The sequence below is a fragment of the Grammomys surdaster genome, unplaced genomic scaffold, assembly GCF_004785775.1.
Source record: "Grammomys surdaster isolate TR1022 unplaced genomic scaffold, NIH_TR_1.0 126158, whole genome shotgun sequence".
Classification (NCBI taxonomy): domain Eukaryota; kingdom Metazoa; phylum Chordata; class Mammalia; order Rodentia; family Muridae; genus Grammomys; species Grammomys surdaster.
In genome coordinates this window covers 2,405,541-2,418,743 of record NW_021620966.1, presented here as the reverse complement: position 1 = coordinate 2,418,743, position 13,203 = coordinate 2,405,541, and the positions used below count along the sequence as shown (strand labels likewise).

The 13,203-nt window shown below is 39.3% G+C and overlaps 1 protein-coding gene across 5 annotated transcripts in view; it reads right to left on the bottom strand.

The window, feature by feature from the left end:
* Nucleotides 1–413: 413 nt before the first annotated feature.
* The window catches only part of Wdr47 (WD repeat domain 47), a 52,241-nt gene continuing 39,451 nt past the window's right edge, over nucleotides 414–13,203 (bottom strand). For 2 of the 5 annotated variants that reach the window (XM_028757294.1, XM_028757295.1), the window contains exons 11-15: nucleotides 8,753–8,922; nucleotides 7,822–7,992; nucleotides 7,040–7,171; nucleotides 3,502–3,720; nucleotides 414–1,676 (exon numbers count right to left, since the gene is read on the bottom strand). In XM_028757294.1, the coding sequence (XP_028613127.1) occupies nucleotides 1,534–1,676; nucleotides 3,502–3,720; nucleotides 7,040–7,171; nucleotides 7,822–7,992; nucleotides 8,753–8,922 (835 nt within the window). In that variant the 3' untranslated portion in view covers nucleotides 414–1,533. Of the gene's footprint in view, nucleotides 1,677–3,501; nucleotides 3,721–7,039; nucleotides 7,172–7,821; nucleotides 7,999–8,752; nucleotides 8,923–13,203 lie in introns of all 5 variants that reach the window. The other 3 variants (XM_028757292.1, XM_028757293.1, XM_028757296.1) reach the window with 2 other exon arrangements.

The following is a 13,203-nucleotide window of genomic DNA, read 5'->3' as shown; positions in this document are numbered from 1 at the left end:
TGCACTGGTTAGAGTGTGTGCTTTACTAGGGCACACTTTCCTTAGCCTGGCTGTTCATGTGTTTTATAGTTCTGTGGTCTGAACCCAGGGCTTCCCCGTGCTTAGAAAATGCTTTACCACACAACAGCTATACTCCAGCCCCTGGTGTGCTGGAACCAGAAACCACAACAAAAAGCTGGGGATGCTTGCTTAGCATGTGCAAAGTCTTGGGTAAAGAGGGGAAGGAAAAACAGAGGGAGGGAGGGAAGAGAAGTGCTCTGTGTTGCCAGGGGCTTCAGGAAACAGTAAGAAGCAGAGCTAGTTCCACATTCAGGAAGTCTTTCTTTCCTTGGACCTACCTGTTCCAAGTAAACTGGAAACAGCACTCTGTAAAGTAGAATGCCATGGACTCAGACTGAGAGAAAAGGGCAGTGTTAGGTGTCAAGAGGTCTTTATTGAACTAAAAAGCACAGTTACACTTCTATCCCTTCCCACTTGTGTACTATAGATTTAAAATGCTTGCTACATATAGTGCACAGACAGGTCAATACCACTGCAGTTGAAATAAATAAAGTAGCCTATTTAATAACTTAAAGTAAAATACTGAACAATATGAAAATAAAGATACATAAAATGTTAGGATATATAGTACTGTACAAATAAATCATTATTCCTCATTACTCAAAACTGTGCAAGAAAAATCCAAATAAGCTTCTGGAGTGCAAAGCTTCAGTTTTCCATTTTAAATTATCATGCAAACATAGCTTTTCAAGCCATGCTAGGGTCATGGCAAAGTCTTTAATTATTAAGAGGAAAATGCTGCCTGGTAAGTTAACCCTACCATTGAATATTGTTCCATGTAACTGCTGCCGCCCTGCTCCTACAGTGCTGTTTGGAAGGGAGGTATCCTGTGCATTCAAAACATTGACGTCAACAAGTTCCCAAGCAAAGATAGTTATTACCTTTCAGCTGGAAACAGAGTGATGTGAAAAGTTAGCAACCACACCTCTGGGTTAAGAGAAAGAAGCTGGAGACTGTGGTGAGCCCTACACAAAGATGATCATGTAAAGCTGGAGACTTACCAAACCATGACCTCTAGAAGACACGTGATACAGTATGGGATTGTGACAAGAGCACAGTCATTTCTGAATACCTATGCCTCATCTGGGGAGAACCTCGTTCTATTATGTGTAACAATTACTTAAATTATAATTCCATGTCAGTGTGAGTATAAGACTGTTACCTGGGTAACACCCAAGGAGTGCATTTAATAATAAACCATGAACCCATCCTGTACCATGACTTGGCGTGCACACCAACAACATTAAGAGCTCATCTGCAGACTTTGGCAAGGAAACTACACAGCAGTATGAACACACACGGAAGACTGAAACCATCACCCAACACCTTCTGTTCATGGGACACGGTAATAAGGGGGCTTCCTCTGCTTAAACTCTTTCTGGGGCAGTATAAGTTCTTCAGGCCTGTAGTCTTAACAGCTCAGTAGTCTCAAGTCTCTGTGCTTTCACTGCATAGACCAATGCAGGGTGGCCTCTAGCCACTGTAAGTCCAGAGGGTCACAGTTCTGTCTGCAGAGGATGAAAGGAAGGAAAGATCCTGGGTGTGCCATCTGCACTGAATCACCTTGTCCTTGTGCTCCCCCACCACCATGAGAGGAAGCTGCTTGGTGAGGTCCCCTAAATTGAAAAAGAAGAGATATTGGCTTTTAAGAAGGAAGCAGGTAGATACTCAAGTTATACAGACTGCCTGCTACTCTGAGTTGAGGAGTTGGTAAGATACGCATGCAGCATGTCACAGGCGCCACTCCCACCTCCCGCTCCAATGTGGCTCCACCGCAATCACATCAGGGCCCTCCCCTGATTTTCCTTCCTTTCCCAGTTTAAAGTTTGATGGGTTCCTGGAGCCTGGAGTTCCTATCTTGCAGATTTCTTCTGTATCCTACTTCCTCTGAAATTCTATCTCTTATCTTGGGTGTGTTTATATGCTTGTGACTCACACTCATATTATCTCCAAACTTAAACCTCAGGTTAGAAACCAATAATCTTTTTTTTTTTTTTTTTTGAGACGGGGGTCTCACTATGTATCTCTGGCTGACTTGGAACTCACTCTGTAGACCAGGCTGACCTCAAACTCACTGAGATCTGCCTGCCTCTGCCTCCTAAGTGTTGGGATTAAAGGTGTACACTACCACATCCAGCCTTTAAATAATTATTTAACACCGCACCTGATTCCTTGATAGCCATCATACATTTAACATGTCTAAAATCAAATTTTTTATTTTCTTGCCAAAATTTGTCCTGCCCGACTCATGCACCTCATCACTAGTGACACCATCTGCTCATGTAAGACTCTGAGGAGCGCCCCATGCCTTGTTTCCTTCCTCCTGAGTCTAACCTCAGGGAGAACTGCCCTCAATTCAGTCACTTTACCTCTCACACCTACTGCCCAGACACACCCTCCTCAGGCAGCACCTTCTCTGGTTTTGGATTTCTATTCCTGTCCTAACAACAATACACACATAAGAACTCAAATTACTTTAATATAGTTTGGATTAAATTACTTCTTGATTTGAAACCTTCCAGAGGATTCGTGCCGTAACTTTTAAATGCTGGCAGCTCATCAAGTATAACAAGACACTGTTCTGGTGTAGAGCCTGACAGTGGGAAGCTACTCATGGGAAGGGCAGATGGGACACGGGAAGTCAGTGTCCCTTGATTTTTCTATTAACCTAAAACCTTTTAAAAACCAGACGCCTTTACAAAACAATATACTTGTCGGCAGTGGTGGCGCACGCCTTTAATCCCAGCACTTGGGAGGCAGAGGCAGGCGGATTTCTAAGTTCAAGAGTTTGAGGCTAGCCTGGTCTACAGAGTGAGTTCCAGGACAGCCAGGGCTACACAGAGAAACCCTGTCTCAAAAAACCAAACCAATAAATAAATAAATAAATAAATAAATAAATAAATAAATAAATAAATAAAATATAAGCTCCATTAAGATAGGAGTTACTTAATCTGTTCCCAGCTACTATTTAACAAACATTTAGTTAATGAATGTTTCAACATAAAACTAGACATTAAAGGACTAACTATTCAAATTGTACTTTTTTTTTTTTTTTTTGGTTTTTCGAGACAGGGTTTCTCTGTGTAGCCCTGGCTGTCCTGGAACTCACTCTGTAGACCAGGCTGGCCTGGAACTCAGAAATGCGCCTGGGATTAAAGGCGTGCGCCACCACCGCCTGGCCGCAATATTATTTTTAGGATGCTAAAGTGTATATAAACCCATCACTTACAACACAGAATGTCACTGTAGTAAATCAAATTAATAAAATATATTTTATTAAATAAATTTCATTCTACTTAATTTATAAGAAATCTTAATATAGTCTTCTCAATAAATATAGAATTAAAGCTTAAAAAATGTTAGTCAATCATATCAGACTAGAAAAAAAAAGACCCCAAATAGACTAGGAAATTAAAAACAAAGGGAGCCAGTCTCCATCACCTTGTAGGTCTGTCACCTTTATTTTCATATCATAAGAGCCTGTCAGCAAATAGTGAGCTCCAGGAGAGAAGCGAACAGAGCGAACGTCACTGGAGTGAGGATGGTAGCTCTGTACCATTCTGCCTCCTCTTATGTCGTACAGCATGCAGCTAGAATCCTCTTGACCTGTAGCTAAGAGACGGCCACTGGGATCCACAGCCACAGATGCCACGGCACTGCCTATAGTGGGGAAATGAATATTGCAACACAGAAAATTAATACTTACGCCACTATGTAGCTACTCACACTAATGATCTGATATACTTTATCAATACTGTTGCAGTGATCTGATAAGGAAAAATCAAAATTAACTAATGATTACTGTATCTTTTTCAGAAGCCAGGATAAAACAAGTTCTGGAAGAAATGAAACACTATGTCCTGTGTGTTGAAGAACCACCTGCATAACATTGTGAAACCGTGTAGAAAAGCTCTTCTCCCTCAGTGTGTTCACTACTAGGTCAAGACCAAAAACTACCCCTATGCTCAGCTTAGAGTATTGAGCCAAGGGAATAAGAAAACTCACAAATGAGTTATACTTTAAATAAACCTTGGGTTGCCTTAGGATATTTCTTATTAACAACAGAAATTAAGAAATTCTGAATCTGAAGGATATAGCCCTAACTTTACCATGTATTCTCAAAGGGGACAAATAAATGATCAAAATCAGAAAAGATGGTCCAAGCAGAGCACAGCAGGTAAAAGTACTTGCTATGAAGCCGGATGACCTGAGCTGATTCCTGAAACCCATATGGTAGAAGGAGGGAACTGATTTTCTCTAAACTTGTCCTCTGACCTCCAGGAGAAGATCATAACATACCGGCCGGCACCCACTCACATACATACAAACACACACACACACAAAGTAAATGTAATTTACTATTATTTTTTATTAAAGATGCTAAGGACTGAGGATATGACTTAGTGGGAAGGTGAAGACCTGAGTTCGGATCTTGGTGCCATGGGCACGGCATGCACATCTGCAACCCCAGAGCTGATGTCCAAGACCGGCTCGCTGACAGGCCAGTCTGGCAGACACGCAAGCTCCAGAGTCAGTAAGAGATCCTCAAAAAAATAACAGAAATAGATGAAGTCACCTGGTACTAACTGCCCTTTGGTCTCCACATGCATACACAGTGTAAGTGCACCTACACACACATGTGAATCTACACACACTACATATATAAAAATGCACAAAAGAATTAGGGAAAATGAGAAGAGCTAACACATAGGAAAACTATAAAAAGTTGAGTTTAAACATAAAAAAATTATTGTGCCAAGAGAAATTTCAGTTAATTTCTTCAAAAAGCTAATTATTAATTCAGTTGTTCCTTGGATCAGGCACTTTAGAGAAGGTGGTTCACCTACTCTGCAACATAAAACAGATATAATCGCTTAATATGTATTATAAGAGGCAAGTTTATAAGGATAAACATTATTTTAAACAGATATTAAGAGTTCAGTGAGCTGGGCAGTGGTGGCGCACACCTTTAATCCCAGCACTTGGGAGGCAGAGGCAGGCGGATTTCTGAGTTCGAGGCCAGCCTGGTCTACAGAGTAAGTTCCAGGACAGCCAGGGCTACACAGAGAAACCCTGTCTCTAAAAACTAAAAAAAAAAGAAAGAAAAGAAGAAAAAAAAAAGAAAAGCCTGGTAAAGAGAAGACAAAAAGAAGAACAAATACCTTGGGCTGCAGAAGAGACATAAATTCATGGAAAATCTTGAAGTATTACAAAACAAACAAACAAACAAACAAACAAACAAACAAACAAATGTTTGAACTAAGACTAAGGATGTGTGATACCAGGTTAGGCTTGAACCTGAAATCACCCCTTCAGCTTCATGTTTTGAATACCTTTCCCCCCAATGTAAGAAGGGACTTTGGGAGGCTATGACATATTTCGGAGGTGGGACCTGGCAAGCAGAAGTGGGTCACTAGCATCACGTGTTGGAAGGTCAAGAGAAATGAAGAAGGCCTCTACATATTTAAAAAGAGAATGATCCACCAAGAAGATACACACCACATTTTCACACAAATATCAATAGTTTGGGGGTTTTTTTTGAAAGTTTGGATTGTCTTGATAGAATAATAGTGGGTGACTTTAGTCCCCTACTCATTTCTAAACAGATCATTCAAATGAGAACCCAACAAAGAACATTAAACTATCCCATACAGTAAGTGGACTTAATAGTCACCTACAGAATACTCCATGTACCAAAACAGCCCCCTGAACCCACACTAGATAAGCATACTTTTAAATTAAAAGACATAGCTGGTTCATAAAAGAAGCTGGCACATGAACATTCTTCAGGAAGTAGTGAGGTTTATAAGAAGAAAGGGCTGCAGGCCATGACCTACCTGGCTTTAAGGTCAGAAAGAATTAGATAGAAGAGGTAAAATATACTAAAAATAGCACAGCAGAACTTTAAAGGAAACCCGGAACTTCAAATCTAGAGTGTGAATTCATTAAGAGCGTCAGAAGGGGCTGCAGAGACGGCTCAGTCATTAAGAGTACTTGATGCTCTTACAGAAAATGAAGGTTTTCTCCCCCGCACCCACAAGTGGCTTCACAACTTTCTGTAACTTCAGTTCCAGGGGACTGATTATCTCCAAAGACAATGCATGCACATGTGTACAGACATAAAGGCAGGCAAAGCACCCATGCACATAAAATAAAAATAAATCTTTAAAAATTAGTTATCGCCGGGCGGTGGTGGCGCACACCTTTAATCCCAGCACTTGGGAGGCAGAGGCAGGCGGATTTCTAAGTTCAAGAGTTCGAGGCTAGCCTGGTCTACAGAGTGAGTTCCAGGATAGCCAGGGCTACACAGAGAAACCCTGTCTCGAAAAACCAAAAAAAAAAAAAAAAAATTAGTTATCTATTGGCCTTCAAATGAACACATGCCCTCACATAAATAAAAGTTAATAATTTAAAATGTTAAGTATCTAGACCTAGGCAGGGGATGGCTCAGCAGTTAAGGAAACTATCCATCTGGACTCAGGCGGATTCCCAGAGCCCACATGAAAAGAACAGACTCCTACAAGTTGTCTTCTGACCTCCACATGCACAAGGCACATTGTAGGGGGTGTATACACTCACATACTTCACATATAATAAACAAATGAATATACATTAAAATTGCCAATTTCGAACACAATATTTAATCCAATATCAGTTTACAAATATGGTAACGTATCAAAGAATTCTAAAAGAACTGAAACTAAGCAATAAAATACAAAGTTGGTCTTCCCTGTAATGCTCACCCCACCATCCTTTTCTTTTCTTTAAAGCAGTCTCTTGTAGCCCAGGCTGACCTGGTTTATTCAGTACTACGAATTAAACTCAGAGCTTCATATAAAGTAGCCCAGCAGTCTGTCAGTAAGCTACATTCGCAGCCCTACTTCCCTTCTTCACATAAAGATAGGGTAGGGATGCAGGCACTAGTCCTTTATAAAGTTCCTTTCTCACAGAACTTCATTCAAATCTATGGAAAACTTACCAGTTCCATGGAATGTGGTGCCAACTACACGAACACAGCTTGGCACACGAAGATCCCAGAATCTAACGGTCTTATCCTGAGAACCAGATGCAATCATCCATCCACTCCAGGTATAAAGTGCTAAAATATGCCCTAAACAAGACCAGAGACATGCAGTTACTGATGTAGGAAAGGCCTTTCTACATGTGCAAAAGTAAGTTCTTCTCATCACTGGTTAACCAAATAAGCCATATCACAGAGACTGCATATACTATAAAGTAGATTTAAGAATTGTTTAAATTCATCAAAACCACTCTGAACAAATTCAGTTCTTCTTCAGTGACTCTATTAGAAGATTAAGTTCTTTCTGTATTTCAAGATATAATAATTAGTACAAACAAAAATTTGAAATTTGAAAAAAAAAAAACTTGAAATAATGGCAACTTTTTCATGAGGCAACTATAGGCAGCTATTTTGTGAGGTTAGGTTTCCAGCCTCGAACAAAGTGGGTCTAGAGTCAGATCTAGCTGTCCCTTACCAACTTTACCTCTGGGCCTCACATTCTTCAAATACAAACAGGGATAAAACTTCCTACATCATAAAATGACTGTGAAGGTTAAAGTAAAGGAATCCTTCTATGAATAAATGGATCATAATGCTATTAATATTACTCTGATATTCAACACTCACAATGCAAGTTTTTGAAATAAAAATCTGTCTAAAAAAGATCCATTACGAAGAGATCTCACTAATAAAACAGCACACATCACAAATTGAGAAAAGGAAGACTGAGTATCACATACCAGTGTGTCCACTCAAAGCATGAAGACCCTGTCCTCTTTGACAGTCTGTTGTATAAATGTTACAATCTCCTGCTCCAGCACTTATTAAAATAGCTCCACCACTTTCTGGGCCTTCCATAAATGCCAAATCTCGAATTGTCCCATCATGCATGCTAAATTCCAGATCTGGTCCTGAAACAGCAATAAGAATTAAAAAAAAAAAATGCTGCTCAACTTACTGTGTGAAGAGGATGCTAACCCGCCTAAGCACTGGCCAAGGAGAACACAGAAGTGTTAGGGCAAAGCATAATGACACATCTGTAGGAAAACATCATAATGAAACCCATTATCTTGTATGCTTATATACTTAATTTAAAAAATAGTGCAGTATGATTTATAGAGACTGACATAATCAACTCATTTACTGAACATAAAACTTTAAAAGATTAAAATACTGATTGTGAACTAATTATTACTGCCTTTAAAACAGAACTACAGAAGATTCATTGCTTCCCTGTCTTTTATTTCAAACAAAAAAGGAAAGATACACTACAGAAAATATCCATTAATTCAATTATGGGAGTTATTAAAAGACTCTTTTAGTCTCTCTCTCTCTCTCTCTCTGTCTCATGTGTGTGTGTGTGTGTGTGTGTTGCGAGCATGCGCTCTCATGTTTATGTTTATGCATACTATGTAGGTGATCTATCATTCAGCTACATCTCTAGTCCTTAAAAAATTAATTTTACCTTGTGCTTTTCCTAAAATTCATATACTACTTGACTACCTGTAAGATTTATTTTAATAAAATAATGCCTCACTGGATCAGAATAATCAGAACAAAAAATAAATTCTTTAAGACAGTGTTCTTGGATTTCATTAGTGACAACAGAAAGACGGAGAGACAAGCGTACATGTACACTGGCATGTGAGCCACTGCTGCACCGGGCCCTACCTGTGGCATTACAAGTCTCTGCATTGAAGGGCAGCACCTTTACGTATTTGTCATTTGATCCTGTTGCTAGTAACTGTCCACATGGACTCCAAGCCACACAATAAATAGATCCTTTATGATGTTTGTTTCTTTTAAATCGTACCACTGGCTGCTTAGGACTGTCATGTGCACTGGAAAGAAAAAGTACATAAAGATATTTCAGTTTCCTGCTTTTGAAAATTAGTTAACATGAAATTATTATAAAGGAAAGAGGAAAAAGAATACCCAGCAACAAGGCTTTATTTGGGGAGAGGCTGGATTTCTTGGCTTCTTGAGATATATCCTACAAAGCCTAGTAGGAACGCAATAATCTTCTTGTCTCAGCCTCCAGAATGCTAATGTTAAATATGGGTACCACATGCCTGACAGCAGATGATTAGATTTACAAAATCATAAAAGAAAACATTATAAATCATATTGAAACCAAATCAGTAAAATTATAACTATTACATGAATCTACCATTTCAGATCACATAATAAATAGGACATATGGGCAAAAAAATATCTCCATTTATCTTTTCTCATAAATTTTCACCATTTCAGATCACATAATAAATAGGACATATGGGCAAAAAAATATCTCCATTTATCTTTTCTCATAAATTTTCCTCAGGAGGGAAAAAAAACCTAGGAAAAGTGAAATAAATAGTTATTAACAAATAATAAACAGTGTGCCTGGGATTAAGAAAAGGTGAGACATGGATAAGAATTAAAAAGACAAGGCCTCTTTGGAGAATTTAACACTTTTTTTGTTTTGGTTTGGTTTGGTTTAGTTTTTCGAGACAGGGTTTCTCTGTGTAGCTTTGGCTGTCCTGGAACTCACTCTGTAGACCAGGCTGGCCTCGAACTCAGAAATCTGCCTGCCTCTGCCTCCCAAGTGCTGGGATTAAAGGCATGTGCCACCACTGCCCGGCTGAGAATTTAACACTTTAGCTGGGGTAGGTGATGTCATTCATGACTGCTCCATGTAAGTGTAAAGACAGGAAGATTTGTTCCCAGGAAGGTGACAGTCAGGGAACAGCTGCAGGGAAAAGATGACCCAGATGTGAACATGCTTGCTAAGAATGTGGCATGGATCCCAAGCTCAAGGCCAGCCTCAAAACAAAACCCTGATCTGAAATTCTGCTGTCTCCTTTCAAGTATTTCTACTCAGTAATACAGAGCTGGAGAGACAGTTCAATGGTTGGAAGCATTTGCTGCTCATGTGGAGAACCTGCATTCAGTTCCCAGCACCCATGTGACTGCTAAAAACTGTCTATACTCCAGTTCCAGGATCCTACACCTTCTGGTCTCTGTGGGTACTGCATCATGAGTTGCACTTAAAAACATGTACGAACACTCATACACTTAATTATAAATAAATAAATCTACTATTAATAAAAAGAGCAACAAAAAATTTAACACTATGAATTAACGGAGTCTCTATTATTCTTTTTCCTAGTTTTTAATTTTTATTATGTATATATGCATATGTTTGCATGTATGTATGGCTATGTGTATTCAGGTGCCCTTGGAAGCAAGACCAGGATTTAGACCCCCTGGAACTGTATGCAGTTAATAGATGGTTGTGAATCACCTGATGTGAATGAGTACCAGGAAATGAACACTGGTCTTCTGCAAGAGTGTCAAGTGTTCTCAACCACTGAACTATCTCTACAGCCTCTTATCTAGCTTTTTAAATGCTTTCACAGGGCAAAGGCCAAAATCATTATTTATTTAATTATCATATACATACATATACATATTAAAAATACTATGAAAAATCCCATCAATTCTGTTCTATTAGAGTTATAATAAGTCTTAAAGTGTACTTTAAAAAACGGTACTTTTAACCTAGTCAAAAGCCCAGATAAGGGGAGAACACAGTCCCTGAGGGGTAACCCACTATTGCTGTTTTGTTAAATGGTCACACTGTCAAACTGTCCTCTAAAGTATTTATGTTGAGACCCATAGATCTGTGCTGGTCTCGACTTTGGTGAAAGTGGCTTCTTTTTTGGCAGAGGCAACAGTTCATCCAGAGGTGCATAACTACTCAAATATAAGTGAGACAGCTGCATCAACCAGCACAGCATTACAGAAAGGAGGAGTGCAGTGAAATGCTGTCGTCTATACATGACATGGCCATTGAACTCATGAACTCAGAGCAGCTGCTTCTCTACACTACACCTGCAAAAGGTCAAGCCAGTCAGAACTGCAGCAATGGACCAGAGAGGGACTTGGGACGGCCTGCAGCTAGGTGAGGAACTACTAGCAGTTGATTGCTGTTAGCAGAGGGACAGTCAGTTCTCTTTGGGGTGTGGATACTAACAGGTTAACCATGCACCAGTGTCTGGCCCCATACTCATGTAGATGGGAAACACTGACTAGATTCAGTGTGTATTTAACTTTTTTAAAATGTGTGTAAAGTTGGGGGTGTGATGTATATTTGGGGGAGTCCTAGGAGGAATTAAAGGGGGGAGGAGAGAATATGATCAAAATACATTATATACATGTACAAAATTCTGAAACTTAGTAGTACATTAAAAAATTTGCTTAAAAAAGCCAAAATAATACATTGCATAGTACTAATTAAAAATTTTAAAGCTTTATATACCTTCTTTGCTTGGGTATCTTTCTTTTGGTATGTAAACTAATTGTTTCTTTTTTCTTTTTCTTTTTTTTTTTTTTTCGAGACAGGGTTTCTCTGTGTAGCCCTGGCTGTCCTGGAACTTACTCTGTAGAGCAGGCTGGCCTTGAACTCAGAAATTCGCCTGCCTCTGCTTCCCAAGTTCCGGGATTAAAGGCATGTGCCACCACTGCCCGGCAACTAACTGTTTCTAAATAGCTACATACTCTCAGACTTTTTTTTATTTGAACCAATAGTATACAAGCTACCATTTGGATAAAAACCAACTGTTCTAACTCCTCTAACAGCCCCTGTGTCTTCTAGAATACTAATACAAACAGTTCTATTTCTCTAACCACAAAAATTTACCAAATAGCTCATAATCTTTTTTATTTTTTGGTTTTTCGAGACAGGGTTTCTCTATGTAACAGAGTTGTGAACTCCCTTTACAGACCAGGCTGGCCTCAAACTCACAGAATCCACCTGCCTCTGCCTTCTCAATACTGGGATTAAAGGTATGCACCATCACATCCAGTACTCATAATCTTTATAATGCTTGTTTTTTTTTTTAAATTTGTATTTTATGTGTATGAATGTTCTGACTGTGTGTATGTTGGTGCATCATATCTGTGCCTGGTGCCCCAGGATATTGGTCCTCCTGGAGTTACAGGTTATAAACCACCATGTGGGTACTGGGACTCGAACCCAGGTCCTCTGGAAGAGAAGTCTTTGCTCTAACTGCTGATCTATCTCTCCAGCCCTATAATGATACTTTATTCATAGCAGACCTTTAATAATAAACAACAAAAAAGACAAAAACAGTACCTTATCACAAATTTCCTATCTAAATTCCTGTGAATTTATATCTAAAACAAAAATATATTTTTTGCTGTGCTGGGGACTGAACCTAGTCTAGTGTCTTATGCATCATAGACAAATGCTACACCACCACTGAACTATAACTAATGAATACTACCATTTCCATGACATTCTGAGGTCTGGTCTGTTGCTATGTATTGTAATGCAACTTCTACATTTACCAGCTTTTGTTGTGCAAACCTTGTTCCTTAATTTAAAACTATGGTTAAATAAAAATGGCTACAGCCAATTACTGGAAGGATTAGAAGTGGGTGAGCTTTAGAGTAACCTGAGGCTTGGGAGAAGGGGAGAGAAGGCAGAGAGAGGAGATAGGCTCTATGAGAGGAGACAGACCATGAGCACATGGCCAGGAGAAACAGCAAGTATTTGGGGAACAATGCTGGGGAGGCAGCCAGGCCAGCAGCTAGAAAAGTAGATTAGGGATTACCCCCCCGGTAATTGTCAAAGCCAAATAAAATAACCATAGTCTAAGTCTCATTTATTTGTAAGCTAGCCAGGGATAAACTTAAATTGGTTGTACTACAGTGACATATCTTTTAGAACATATATCTTGCTTTCAAATCCTATAATTTGCTAGAACAAGATAGCAAAACCATTGTTAAGTTAAACAAATAAAATTTTGATTTTTGTAGGTTTAAAACTGCCCAATATCAGCCGGGCAGCGGTGGCGCACGCCTTTAATCCCAGCACTTGGGAGGCAGAGGCAGGCGGATTTCTGAGTTCAAGGCCAGCCTGGTCTACAGAGTGAGTTCTAGGTCAACAGCCAGGGCTACACACAGAGAAACCTTGTCTCGAAAAACCAAAAAAACAAAACAAAACAAAAAAACAACCAAACAACAACAACAAAAGCCCAATATCAGTAATTACTATAATTTAACCGAAACTCCTCTGAAACTATAGGAAATGGTGGCATATACCTGCAAAGGAG